Raw genomic sequence first — 15,006 nt, 5'->3', positions numbered from 1 at the left:
CAGTCGGAGTAAAATCAACCAGCATATCTGGTATGGTCAAGCCAAAATCAGATATTGTACTATGAACAGTACAACATACACAATAATTGTACATGCCCAATTAATCATTATTCGTTATAAAATAATTAAATAATCAATATGGGATATAATTTAAATTCTAAAATATTTCTTTAGTCCAGAACCGGGTTTTATAAGAGTATAAATAAAATTTCATTAACAACCAGTACAATATGAAGCTGAAATGTACAAAACTAAATGTGTCCTTAAAAAAAAAGAATACTGTAATTTGAAATGGCTAGAGAACAGAACTATGGTTTACTTGGGAGGCTATTACAGAGAGGGCATTACTAGTATCAATCATTAATATTTGTAAAATATCTATTTTGAAAATATAACTGTAATCAGTGCTCTTAATAAAGAGTATAAAATGCCAATTTTAACCTGTAACAAGATGCGACTTCGCCTTACGACAGTACAAATGGGACGACGATGTAGGGCATGTATAAGATCCAGGGGAGCGCAGTTTCAACAAAATTTGTAATTTTGAAATAAATACATAAGATTAAAAAAATATTTTTTTTACTTTATTTTCCTTTAAAGTCATGAATTGTGGCAAGTTAGTCGACTTTGTCTTACACATCGTATATCATTGAAATGATTACTAACTGGAGATGTTTTTAAAACTACCTGAACATCTTGATAGATTTTAGTTTTTTTTTTGCGTCAAGTTAAAGTTACCTTTCATAACTTTTTTTGCTACTTGTATTAACTTTTTGAGCTCAAAACGAATTATTTCGGTATTATTTGTACTTGATATTGATTTTTTTAGATTCAGGATACATTACAGACTAAATACAAATGTAAAAAAAACGTAAAAATATGCTGAAAAAATTTAAAGATGTCAAAAGGCATAATTTTTTGAAAATCCTGAAAATAACACAAAATAAATGATATAAAAAAAACCGAGACTTTTAGAACACAAGTTTATTAAGAAAATATCTTCTATCTGAGCCTATCTATATGCCCACCAAGTTTGGCTAACCCTCCGCCAAACACCCTGTATATATTCCAAACTTACCGGGGATGTAGTAGGCTTTGGTGTGGTGCTAGTTGTGCTGACTTTAGGTGTAGTAGTACTGGGAGCAACTGTAGTAGGTGGAGGCAAAGGAGTAAAATCCCCAACAACTAACGCTTCAATTAAATGATTTTCCTCGGGTTTAGTAAAATTGTAGTTGAAACTCATATTTGTGATAACTCCGTAGTAAACGCAGTCAACAAACCAGTAAGAAATAACCGATTGGGCTGTAGAAATATATGCCTGGTCTGACTGTTTAAGTTTAATGCTATTTTTCAAAGTTTGTCTGGTGGAGACATAAGTATCACGGTAAGAGTCGTTTTGGGAGAGAATCATTTGCCCATTAAGATTTTCTAGAAGAAAAATGTTTTGATTAATAAGTAAGTAGCTAAAATATGAAATAAAACAGGTGACGCAGAATTGAAAAAATTTAGGTTTGTTTTTTTTTATTTTTTTTTGTTCATACAATATAGGAAAAAAATATCAAGTATTCATAAATACAAAAAAGTACACCTGTACATGTATAACTTAAATACAATAAAACAATAACTGAACATCAGATGAAAATGACTATTTTTCACCCCACCATGTGGCCAAATCGAATTACTAAAATCGCGACCAGTCAAGTATTGCACAAATTATAGCCTAGAAACAACAAACAATTATAGAACTAACGACACAATCACTAATATCAACTTGTTTGCTTTCAATATGCAATCAGTTAAAAATAAGAATGACGAACTGTATTTCTTCCTCAATAGTCTAGCCCAGTGTTACTCAAACTTTTTTCGTGACGGGTTCCGTCACGAAAAACTAAAAAAAAAATTTTTAAAAACTAAATTTTTAACGGAATCCTAAACTCTAAAGTAAAAGCAAAAGCAGTTATATGTGAATTGTTTATTAATAATCATACAAAAAAAGATAGATACAGTAAGTAGTGAGTTAGTAAGCAAATGATAAAAATTTCATTTAATGCGAGGCATATGATGAAAATCCCGTTTCACATAAATACGTTGTTGGGAACGACAGAAGAACATTCAAAGCTTCTGTGGCAAGTTGTGGATATTCATCACGAACCCTGCACCAAAAATCATTTAGTGAAATTGTTTTGAACAATGATTCTATGCTTGTATCCGATGTCATTTCTAGAAATGATTCATAGATCTGATTTGACATATTTTCAAGCTTCTGGTTTTGAATCCATGGGTTTATTTTCAGTTTTGTATTTTGTTCTTCAGGAAAGTAAGATTCAAAAGTCTCTTGCAGATAATTGACACGTTGCACCAATTCAGCAAATATTACATTTTGAAATATTTCTGTATCACTAAGACTATGGTGACTAAGGAACTCTCTTAGCAATGAAAAGCTTTCGATTTCTCTCTTACCAAAACAAGTAATCCAAAAATCTAATTTTCTTTTAAAGGCAGTTATTTTGTTGTTAGCATTGAAAACTGTTGTCTGTTTTCCTTGTAGACATGTTTAATTCGTTAAGTTTTCCAAACATGTCTGCTAAAAATGCTAGTCTAAATATCCAGCTTTTATCGGACAAACAGTCTTTTAAATTAGAAGGAACATCTGTAAGAAAAGCTTCTAATTCTGTTCTTAGTTCAAAAAGCCTTGTCAAAGTCTTACCCCGAGACAACCATCTCACTTCAGTATGGAGCAAGAGTGTTTTATGATCGCTACCATAATCTTCACATAATATTGAGAACAATCGGGATTGTGGTGGACGTGACTTGACAAAATTACTTATTTTTACTGACTCATCAAGAACCAATTTTAGATTTGTTGGCATTTTCTTAACCGCAAGTTTAATTGCTCCTGCTGTTCTACCTGTCATTACCTTGGCTCCATCGGTACAAATATTAATGCAATCATTCCAATCAAGCTGGTTTTCTTAAAAAAATATGTTAATCGTGTTAAAAACTTCTTCTCCGGTTGTGTTAGTAGGCAGCGATGAGCACATAATGTTTATATGGATATCGCACAATTACTAGCAAGATTGTCAGTCCAGCAACATCAGTCGACTCATCCATTTACAAGACGAATTTGTTATTTTGCAGCCGTGAAACCAGTTCTTGTTTTATGTTTGCTGCGATATCCCCAATCCGGCGCGTAACTGTATCGTTCGAAAGCGGCACTATAGAAAGATGCTTTACGGATTTTTCGTCGAGCATACATTTTGTTATGTCTACCACACATGGTTTTATTAGCTTTTCAGCGATAGTGTGCGCTTCTCCTGCTTGGGCAATGCGGTAACTAACCAAATACGATGCTTCCGTGGCCTTTTCATTCACAGTCTAAGTCCCATACGTCATAGTTTTTGTTTTTGAAGTCGGGATGTACAGTTTCCAAATGTCGGCGCATCTTAGCAGGTACCATCGAACTATTAGGAAGGTGAGCCGTTGGAATTAACAAATCCGAGATTAATGTATGATTCGTCATAGTTTCGTTTTTTTTACCTTCAGTGTATCGTTAGATGTTTTACTACTTGAACTTGAAACTATAAAACTAGAACTTGACGCCGTCATATCACCTTGATTTGAATTTGACGCATCATTCAAGCGAACCACACTTTTTGCAACACCTTTAAGCCAGCGCTCCATTCTTCTTTAGCACTAATTTGATTTGGTCAATTTTATGAGTATCTCTTATAGTATCTCTTGACGCACGAAATACAAGATTTTTCAACCACTACGAACAACAACAAGACAAGCGAACATAAAATATTGAGCGCGGTGTGAGTAAATTTTGCGGTACGTTGCTTGATTAATACATTCTCCGCGCCAAACAATCCTCCCCTATCTTATACCAGCAACCATCGAATCATCTCGAATTCCTCAGAAACTTCGGACGCCAGACGATTTTCTCTGAAGTACGCGTCGACGCACGAGCAGGAGAAACAGCGCGACGAAACGAGGTCATTCGATTGCTTATAGTCCGGGTCCGAATTGTGGCGTACGAGTAACGCTGTAACATTTCGATGTAATAGGTCGGGCATTTACTTAATAATACATATATTAAATTTTCGTATATGTACCAGTAACACCTATAAGTAGGCGTTTCTTTTTGGTTGTTTATTTTTACCTTAGGTAACTTTATTTTTGTTATGGTTTATTCTTTTATGGCAGGCATTACTTTAATAAAAGTCAGAATTAATTAATTAAATTTTACCTAAGGAAATGTACTGACAATGTTTAAGTAACTCTCATGTCACAGCAATTTGGCTCACCGATCAATGGATATTAGATTACATTTTTAGTTAGCACTTTTCATAAAACTTAAACTGCTCTAGCAATTGTCCATTTTCTCGAGTTTAAGATCTAAAATAAGGGTTAATATAATAAGGGAAAAACAGTGAAGAAAATTATGGTTACAGTCAAGCTAAATAATACTGATCTAATGATCAAGATGTTAATTGCAAATAATATAGATATAATAATAATAATATATTTTTATTTGCATTAATACAATGAAGAATCTAGAGTAATTGATAATGTTGAGTGACATATCCTATTGCTATTTACATTAATGCAGAAAAAGAGCTGGAAGGCTATTTAAAATTGATCGAGTCCAGCACCGATTAATAAAAGGTTTGAAATATTCGAATAAAATAAAATATTCAAAATTCCTACAGGTATAACTAATTTTAGCTTCAAATTAACTATGTATTCATTTATACAGAAAAATTACCCTCAATTGACTAAAAAAAAAACCGTAACAAAGAATACATGTTAATAGACATTTAGTACTGCTGGTCAGTCACAAAACTTTAAATTTAAAATCTTTTAATTATTTGGCTCCAAAACTATATAATGTGACACCAATAACATTTTTAGCAGAAAGTGTAAAACATTTGTTTCAAAATGCACTGCTGTTTAATAAAATAATAAATTGATGGGCACAGAAACAGGTTACAATAATGTATTTTTTTCTAATATCTACTTCTGTTTGTCATAGTAACTAAGTTAATTATAGAGTGTAGGGACATTTTTTTTTGAGGAGCCTTGTGAATTTAAGAGCAAACTTAAACCTTCTCATTTGCACATATAGGCATTCAGTTGTCTAGGTGCAAAACTACATTAAAGACTATAAAATTAGAATTTTGCAACTGGTAAATGAGTCTGTATCTTAATTTTATTATTAATAAAGCATTATTATTATTATTATTAAATACACTTACATTTTTTTTAAATTTATATATTCAATATCATGTGAACGTGAACGATACTGATAAAGGCAGACATTCCACGCAATGTGGGTATCGGTGCCTATCAAATTTATTTATTTATTTATTTAACGGTATTCACCAATTTTACAAAAATAAAATAACACAAAAGATACTAATAATAATACAACTTAAGTTAGATAATAGTAAGACATAAATCAATCAAAGTTACAAATTAATTTAAGAGAACTCCTAAAACTGCTAAAAGAAACGTGCAAGTCAAGACTATACCTATCGAAAGAACGTTGCATTCTAGTTATAAGATTATGCTGTCCATAAGAACTACTATCAAAATCTACATAGAAGAGTTTTTTCAGTCTAGTCAATTTTTGCGCCCGAAAATTCAGCCTATTTAAAAGATAATCACAATCAGTCATGCCAGATATTAATTTAAAAATAAAACACAAGTCTGAATTATTACGCCTTAACTCAAGTGGGTCCAAAGAGAGAACTGACATGACCGACTTGTAATCAGTATGACCATTAGCTAATGGAACCTTAAGTTTAAAAGGAGAATTTCTTAACAATTTATCTTGGACTTTCTCAATATTTTCAATATGCGATTTATAAAATGGAGACCAAACGGGACTAACATACTCCAAACCAGAACGGACTAACGAACAGTACAGAACTTTATAGACAGAGCATGAGAAGTCTTGACTGCATCTAGTTGTAAATCCTAGATTTCTATACGCTTTCTGAACTAACTTTTCAGCATGAGTCAAAAATGTCAACTTAGAATCGAAAATTACTCCTAGATCCCTAACTTCCGTTACCCTTTTTAAAATAGTGGAACCTATACTATAATCAAACAATGTAAGATTGCGAATTCTTCCAAAAGTTATTGAATAACACTTCGGAACATTTAAATCTAAACCATTAAGGTTGCACCATTCATAGAGATTATGCAAGTCATCATTGACATTGAACATTAGAATCAATAGACAAAAACAATTTTAAATCATCAGCGAATAATAAAAATTCACAATTTTTTACAAATAATCCTATATCATTAACAAAGATTGTAAAAAGCAACGGACCCACATGTGACCCCTGAGGAACGCCAGATGGCACAGAAAAGGTGCTAGATATTATGAAGCCGTATACATTGCGATTTACCCAGTAGATAGTCCCTTAGCCAACAAATAACATTTGATCCAAAACCCAAAGCTTGGAGCTTTGCCAGTAGAGGCGCATGATTAACTCTGTCGAACGCCTTCGAAAAATCCGTATAAACAGCATCAACTTGTGAACCCTTACCAAAAGCATTAAACAGATAATCCTTCATAACATAATAAGTTAATAACAGTGGAACGACCTTTTTGAAAACCATGTTGACTGTTAATAATAAGGCTTTTACATTGCCATGACAATTGCTTGGTTACAAGTGTATCCAAAAGTTTAGGCAAGGTTGACTGTATACAAACTCCCCGATAATTATTGACATCACTAGTATTACCAGACTTAAATATCGGCGTAACATACGAATTCTTCCAAAAATAAGGAATACTCCCGACTTTAAAGACAGATTGAATAAAGTGCAAATAGGCTTCGACAGAGTACATACACATTCACGAAGTAGCAAGCTGGGTACGCCATCCGGTCCCGCAGAAGTCTTGCTCTCTAAGCCAAGAATCTCGTCAAAAACCTCTAATAAAGATAACTCTACAAATTTAACATCGAATTGATCCACAAACCCTGTCATGTAATATTCAGGTATTTGAAATGCTTTATCAGAATATACGTTTGACAAATATTTAGCAAATAAATTAACAGTATCACCACCCTCATCACTAGTTTCATAATTAACAAACATATGTTTAGGAATAATATTTGACTTTTTAACATTGCTCACATGTTTCCAGAATAACCTAGGATTTAACAATAGATTATTCTCGGTACGAGAAATATAATCGCGATAACACTGACCGCTCAACACACTGCATGACTTCCGAAGCCCAGAGAAAACCAAGTAATCACTTTGCAATTGAGACTCCTTAAACTTTGTATGAGCAAACCTCTTACGTAAAACTAAGCTTCTTAACTCTCTTGAAAACCATACAGGAAAGCTACCAGTATTATAGGACTTGATAGGCACAAAATAGCTGATTCCTTCATACAAAAGGTCATAAAACTTATTTAGGTAAATATTTATATCAGAAGTGTTGTTTATAAAGGAGCAGTCGATTTCCTTGCATCTAGGAAATTATTTAACGGTACAAAATCAGCATTTTTGAAGTCAAAAAACTTTACTGCATATTTCAGAGACCTTGACATATATGGTACTGAAAAAACACATTCATACGGAGTGTGTCGAGAGCCAGTCACCGGAAATAAAAAATCATCCGCCAATTGTAGTATGGAAGTATCACCCAGTATAACAAATATTGTGTAAATAGGAAACTACTATATTGTAATAATACATTAATTAATTCTATATAGCAAAACATTATAATGTCTAGTAAGCATTATCATAAACCAGGTCAACGGGAAGTTCAACGATCCTTGGATGTAGCTTTTTGATATTTTATTATAGATCCTACTTAACCTTAAGAAGGTTGTTTCATTTTAACCCTATGTCTTAAATCATAATTACTTAAATCATAATTTACTACACAATCCAGAAAACCTATTGATATTAGAAAAACAAAGATCAAGAAATGTGCCTTCCGGATTTGGTAGCTGAAACATTTCTTTACCATCTAAGTAATTAAATACCTCTCCAAGCAGTGAAGCTGGTGCGACATTTGAACACCCATCCGAAAAGGTAACTTTAAGATTTTGATTCTCATTAAACCAAGCGCAGCCAGGTAGGTTAAAGTCTCCTGCAATAGTAAATAAGCAATTCGGATGGGCCTCAAAGATCTGCAGTACTGTATCACAGAAAGCACTGTATTGACCCATATCAGATTTTGGCGGCAGGTAAACCACACCAAAAACAATATTCTTAATATTAAGTTGTACAGAAACAAAAACTTGCTCTAACGATGAACAAGAGTGTTTAATTAATCGCGGTTTTAACTCCTTTCTCACAGCGAGTAAAACACCCCCACCATCCTTCTTAGCACTTGTTAGGGCACTTCTATCACATCTAAATACTTCATATGCCGTAAACTCCAATTCAGATGACAAAATGTCTGGAAACAACCATGTTTCAGCCAACGAAATTACATCATAACTGCATGCGGAGATTGTTTGCTTCAAATGCTTCACCTTAGACCTCATACCCCCAGCGTTAAAATAATACATTACCAAGGAATGAATCACTTAATCGTTTTTTCGACCTCGCACAATTCTCTTAGAGATTGATGGAACCCCATTGGTAAATTTAACTATCACATCTTCACCTTTTTCCTTTCTTTTTGCTAATTCTCCATAAACTTCTCGGATTTCATCACGCTGTAATTTGGCGAAATCCATTTTAATTACTATATTGCTACCACCTAATTTCTTTTTCTCTCTCAAACATTTTTGTACAATCTCGGTATTATTAAAGCACACTTTTATAGGCCTATTATTGGCTCCACGACGTCCAATTCTATAGACCTTAAAGGCCTCAATATGATCTATTCCCAACTTATTGGACAGAACATCAAGTACGAACTCCTTATCATGACTTATTCTATTATTCATATCATCAGAATGACTTTCCTGAACATTAAACATCATAATATTATTTATGCGCTCATTTCTATCATTTATCTCAGAAATTATAATGGAGTTACTACTCTTAATCTCATCATTTGTTGGTTGAGCAGGGTCGTTCTTAAATGTTTGAAGTTTCTGTAATTCCTCCACGAGTTTATTAATGGTTGATTACTGGGAAACAATAAGTTGCAACAACAAAATATTAAAAGCAGTATCAATTATTGAACTAAAGAAAGCAATACGTTTTTGGTATTTAGTTTTTTTGCGCGAAAACGGTGCGTCGTATGAAATTCAGACAAGAGACATTATTTGTTTTAAAATAAATGAGGATTTCAAAAACAATTTTGGATTTTAGAAAAATCAGTGGCGTATTCTTCAAAAATATTTAGTTCATACCCCGTACGGACGTCACTGGTAAATTTTTTTAAATATCTATTACCTCAAAAACTGCTCCTTAGTGATCAAAAAGGGTGTACCAAATTTCATAAAAATATCTGCAATTAACACCCTATAGCTCGAAAACTAAGAGCTTTAGGACATATTTTGTTGAAATAATTTTTTTTTAAATCACCCAAGGAATCACATCCTGTATTATCAGCACTCAATTAATTAACACTGTATATATGTATGCTATTTCGATAATAAAGTTAATATTACCTGTTAAAGTAATAAAAGTTCCAGCAGATGTTTCATATGTACAAATCAGGTTAAGAATCCATTTGCAAACGTCTACTCTAATGGTATATTGTCCTGGTTTATGTATTGAGCTGTTGTATGTTACTTGCCAAGTGTCAATGCTGCCGGCAGTTTCAGTCTAAAAAAAAAAAGATCTCGAATAGGAGGTAGAATTTCTTCTCAATATACTGTATATTATCTATGAACGGTTTAATTTGATACTGTGGCAGTGTCTAAGCTTTCTTAAAAACTATCATTTAAAGTAATATCTGGTTATATTCTCTACTTTAGAATGATAAATGATTTTACTTTATGATGATAAGATGTGATTTACACGGAAGAAAAGTATAATTTAAAATTCATGTAGGGGAGGATGGGGCAAGTGAGACACCTTAAGGCTCTGCGGCGTATAACTTACTAAGTTTTAGAAATAAAAAAACTTTCATCGTTTGTAACACGAGTTTAATTGGTTTCAAACTAACATAACCTTAAAAATAAACTAAACATTAACTCTTTGAAAAAATATCAAACTTAAAACAAAAAAAGAAAAATGACTCTCTTGCCCCAAGTTATAGGGGTAAGTAAGTCACCCACATCGGGCAAGTAAGTCCGAATGCTAAATAATCAATGACAATTGTCACAAACATAATTATTAGTACCTGGCTCATTATCAGAAACAATCCTCATGTAACCAGGCACCACATTGCATACACATTATCCATTCTTCATAATAAGTGTCTTCGTAGGTCTCATGACACTAAAAGCATAATGTGTTTTTCTCTTCGTTCGGCATTACTTTTATGTTGTGTTGTTTCTCTTCTGCTCTTGACGTGGCAGTGTGCATCTTTTGCTTAGAAATTCCTTCTTTTAATTTTTTTCCATTACTAGTACTTGTCCCTGCTTTGTCGTCTAGTTTCTTTTTTACTTGCTTAGCATTCACTGGTTTTAATTTTTCTTCCAATTGATCTTTGTAAGGAGAACTGGTTATTATTTTAGATCCTTCTATGCGCCTAGATTTGGATTTGGCATTTTCTTTCTTTTGAAAGGGTTTTGGAACTGGGCTTAAAGTTGAAACTGAAATATAACTACATGATGGTTGCTCTTGTTCAAAATTGTTTACTAATTCTTTAGAAGTACTCTGGATATCATCTTTTCTCAACAAGACTTCATCACTTATTACGGGACCCTCGACGGGATTAATGTTTTCTGTCCTACATTCCTTTTGAAGAATGTTCTCGGCTGGCGCAAAGTCACTGTCTTGATCTGTATTATATGGGTAATTTCTGTTTTTTCAAAACACTTAATAATATTTATTGGTGTAAAACGCCTTAATAAACGCATTTTTAATAATAGGAGCCATATCATATTCTGTGATCCTAGAGCCTGGATGATTTGTAAGCCAGTGATCCATTTCTCCTGCCTGACTTATGACTTGAATTTCCATCTAGTATCAGTAGACTTGGACAATCTGTTGTTGTTTTGGTGCAGCCTTTAAAATTTGATAAATAGGTCAGCATCCATCCAGCCTGATAGAGCAGGAAATCCTACTGCTCCAGGAAATGAACCGCTCAAAAAACCAGGATTCATTCGAACACGAGGGAAGACCATAAATACGATTTAGACACAAGCTAATAAAGTTGTGTTTTTTCCTCTCTCTAAAGAAGTTTCTTCCCACTTGCTTTCTTGCCTTTTCAGCTAAAATTTTTCCCGGTTTTTGAACGCAGGTAATCCCCGTCTCATCACAGTTAAAAAACCGATGCGGCGGAAAATTAAACTTGTCCAAGGTCTTTTTTAAGTTTTGAAAAAAAACATTAATCCTAGATTTGGAAAATCCTGTTACTCTTGCAATGCTGGTTGCTTCAGGTCTTCGAATGGAGATGATTTTCTGACGATTTAAAAATGAGCTCATCCAGTTTTTTCCTGCAAGTTTTCGATCTTTATTAAAAGGATGACTTATTTGATTGGCTTCAGCAAATTGAAATGCAATCCTTCGAAGATCTGTGATCGAAAGTCCATCCCAAACAGTTTTTCCAACAAAATTATGTGTTCACATAATTCCTTTTCCATTTTTTCAGTGAATACGGGTTTGAACCTGCCGTGGTTTACAAGTGGAGTGAGCTGTCGACGCTTTAATCGTGATTGTAAGGTGGTTCTCGGAATACTAAAAACCACTAGCTTTTTTAATTGCCATCTCTTTATTTTGAATCGCTTCTAAGGCACCACGAATGGCATCTTCTAAGGATGATTCTTTTTTGGGTTTTGCGCACGTAATTACGCACCATTTTTCCTCTGCAATATATAAAATATATTTATAAGAACTTTTTTACTACAGTGGGGTAAGTGAGTCATGCCTGACTCAATCGTTCTTAAAATATAAAAATTTAATTCTTGAAAAGACAGATAAATGTGGCAACATTTTAAGAATAACGCCGTATTAAGCAAATATAAGGTTATGGTATGCACTTCATACAATATTAAGAAAATTCCTTTAAATTGGGGAAAATCCTTATTGATTTCACGCAAAATTTAAAAAATTTTAATATTTACCTTAATTTTAGTAATTTTCAGCTAAATGCTTAAGGACACAATACGCGCTAATGAACATGTACACTACACTGATCATTGTCGTGCTATGATGCCGGTTGCTCGACATATTTCTAAAAACGCACTTGCTTCCTATGATTCACTTGCCCCACTCTCCCCTATTATGATATAATATTGTTGTTCCTAATTTAAACCAGTAGAAAAAATTTAAATTTTGAAGACTGATGTAAGGACTCAGAACTATGATAAAATCGAACCCCAGTATTAGTTTTCCAGCAAAACTAAATCCAGTTCTATACCAGAACGACTAGAACCAGCACTATAATATCTTCCAGAACAAAAGAATTGTTCAATTAGCACATTTTATTAGTTCTTAATTTTTTGAGAACAGTCTAACAACTTTTGTCACAACCAACTTATTTTAGAATCAAACTTCTCATAAGAATTTTGACTATTATCAGTGTTGTTATTTAAAGCTATGGACCAAAATAGCTTAACACTTTTTAAAGATATAAATATGTAATAATTTTTATTTCCAGAAAAAATGATACAAAATTATAGAAGCAACATAAATTAACAGCTTAGAGATCGGCATAACATATCAATCAATTGCTTAGTACAAGACTTGAAAATTACTTTTTTTACAAAAATCTTTAATTGAGCAAATAAATAAATACAAATCTACAAATTATCCCAAATGTATAAAAACAACCTCACAGAATATTTACTAATATTATAAATTTTAAATAGGTGAAAAAACGCAAGGTCTCAAAAGTAAAACTTTTGAATGAAATGGACGAATTTATTCAATTTAATATTATAAATATATTTACATTTTTTCATCATTTACCCAAATAGAGATGCCACATAATCAATCAAATTATTTATTCATGTTGAATACCAAAAATGTTTACACAAGTCAAAAAAAAAATCAGTCAGCAACTATCCTTAAAATATTAAAATATACAATTAAACATTTAATACTAAAGAAAGTTAAAAAAAGTTAAAATATACTAAGCAGTTCACACTTCTAAACATGTAATTTTTTTTTAAATAAGCATAATAAAAGTATAAGACACTAAACATTACCAATCAACAAACAGAATAAATTAGTCTCCACTGAAAGAGATATTTTCCGTGAGAAACTGTATGTGGTCATAGAAGGGATTTGTTAAGAGCACTTGGCGAATCCTGCTCATGAACACACTGTCAGTCAAAGCCTTCAGGGTATTTGGAAGTTTATTGTAATATTTTACGCCCCAATATCTTGAGCCACTTCGACACCTCTCAAGCTTACAAAGCGGAACAGCAAGCCGCCCACCGTAGCAGGTCGGGTACTCATGTTGGCGGTCAATTGTAGGATATTTATCAAGATTTTGTTTTATATAGATTTGATTTTCTAAAATAAACACGTTAGGAAGTGTTAGAGTATTTAACACTATGAATTTTTGCCTACAATCATCTCTATAATCTAGACCACCAACAACAATTCGTATTCCCCTTCGCTGAAGAGCGAAAACCCTGCGCGCATAGGGCATGACAGAGTGAAACAAGGCAAAGTACGCAGTCTTCAACACTTCCTCCGACACCGCACCCAACAAATTACACAAGGTGAATAAACTTCCATTCAGCTTTTTAGTCAAACCCTCAACATCTGCCTCCCACTTGAGTCCACTATCCATCTGGACCCTCAAGAATGATGCAGTGCCAATTGGCAAAGCTCAGTCTTCAGCTTCCCTCAGGGTGAAGAACAGATATCCAGTTTTGGTTTCATTTAGGGCAAGGCTATTTTTATAAAACCAGTTTTTAGCCTTCAACTGTGCATCCCGCACTCCACTGTCCAAAGCCTCCACTTGGGGCTCCCTGACTGATTTGATGCATATAGGACATACTATTCTTTTGCCTTGATATAGGGAAGATTATTGATATAAATCAAGTATAGTAGGGGACCTGCGACAGATCCTTGTGGTACCCCAACGTCTATAGTTCTTATGTCCGATGACACACCACCAATCACCACCCTTTGGGTACGACCCTCTAGGTATAAGCTCATCAAGTTAGTACTGTTTTGAGTAAAGTTATAAATATGTAGTTTTCTGATAAGCAGATCGTGGGATACACCGTCGAACGCCTTACTAGGGTCACAGAAAATAGTCCCAATATGATCTTTGTTTTCAAAACCATCCATATTAAATGATACCAAATTTAAGATAGCTTGAACAGTGTTTCGGTTTTTCCTGAATCCAAACTGTTCCTCACATAAAAGTGCATTTGCCTCAAGATACAATGCCATTCTAGAAGTCATACATTTTTCTAATACCTTTGCAAAGACTGGGCGCAAGGAGATTGGGTGGTAATTAGAGACATCCCTTTTATCGGTGTTATTTTTTTCGGTGATTGTTATCCCTAAACCCGGCAAAAACCTCACTTTTCCCCAAAACTGGCGTCCAATAAGTCTCCTTCCCACTTTGGGTAAAATCCTAGGGAAATAATCCTATCCTATATTGAATCCTTTTTAATTTCCCACCCAATTATCCCCGTGGAGCAATGTGGATTTGTAAAAGGGCTCTCCACAGTTCATCGACTGTGCAGAGTCCAGCAGAGCCTCATTGACTCCCTAAACCGCTCCCATTCCACCCTCATGCAAGCGCTGGACGTTGAAAAAGCATTGGACCGCGTCTGGCATGAGGGTCTAATCCATAAAATGTAATCTTCCTTTTAAATGACTTAAATAAAATTAAAAAAATTAAAAAAAAAATCAAAAACCGCGTCTGGCATGAGGGTCTAATCCATAAAATGTAATCTTCCTTTTAAATGACTTAAATAAAATTAAAAA

General features: G+C 33.5%; 1 protein-coding gene across 2 annotated transcripts in view; it reads right to left on the bottom strand.

Moving 5' to 3' along the window:
• The window catches only part of LOC126739409 (uncharacterized), a 32,972-nt gene that overhangs the window by 13,930 nt on the left and 4,036 nt on the right, over positions 1-15,006 (bottom strand). Inside the window, exons 3-4 of one of the 2 annotated variants that reach the window (XM_050445082.1) lie at positions 9,609-9,765; positions 1,079-1,428 (exon numbers count right to left, since the gene is read on the bottom strand). In XM_050445082.1, coding sequence (XP_050301039.1) covers positions 1,079-1,428; positions 9,609-9,765 — 507 coding nt within the window. The remainder of the gene's footprint in view (positions 1-1,078; positions 1,429-9,608; positions 9,766-15,006) is intronic. The other variant, XM_050445083.1, reaches the window with a different exon arrangement.

Source organism: Anthonomus grandis, chromosome 8 (genome assembly GCF_022605725.1).
Source record: "Anthonomus grandis grandis chromosome 8, icAntGran1.3, whole genome shotgun sequence".
Lineage (NCBI taxonomy): Eukaryota > Metazoa > Arthropoda > Insecta > Coleoptera > Curculionidae > Anthonomus > Anthonomus grandis.
The sequence above is the reverse complement of the archived record's forward strand: the minus strand, read 5'-3'. Positions and strand labels throughout refer to the sequence as shown.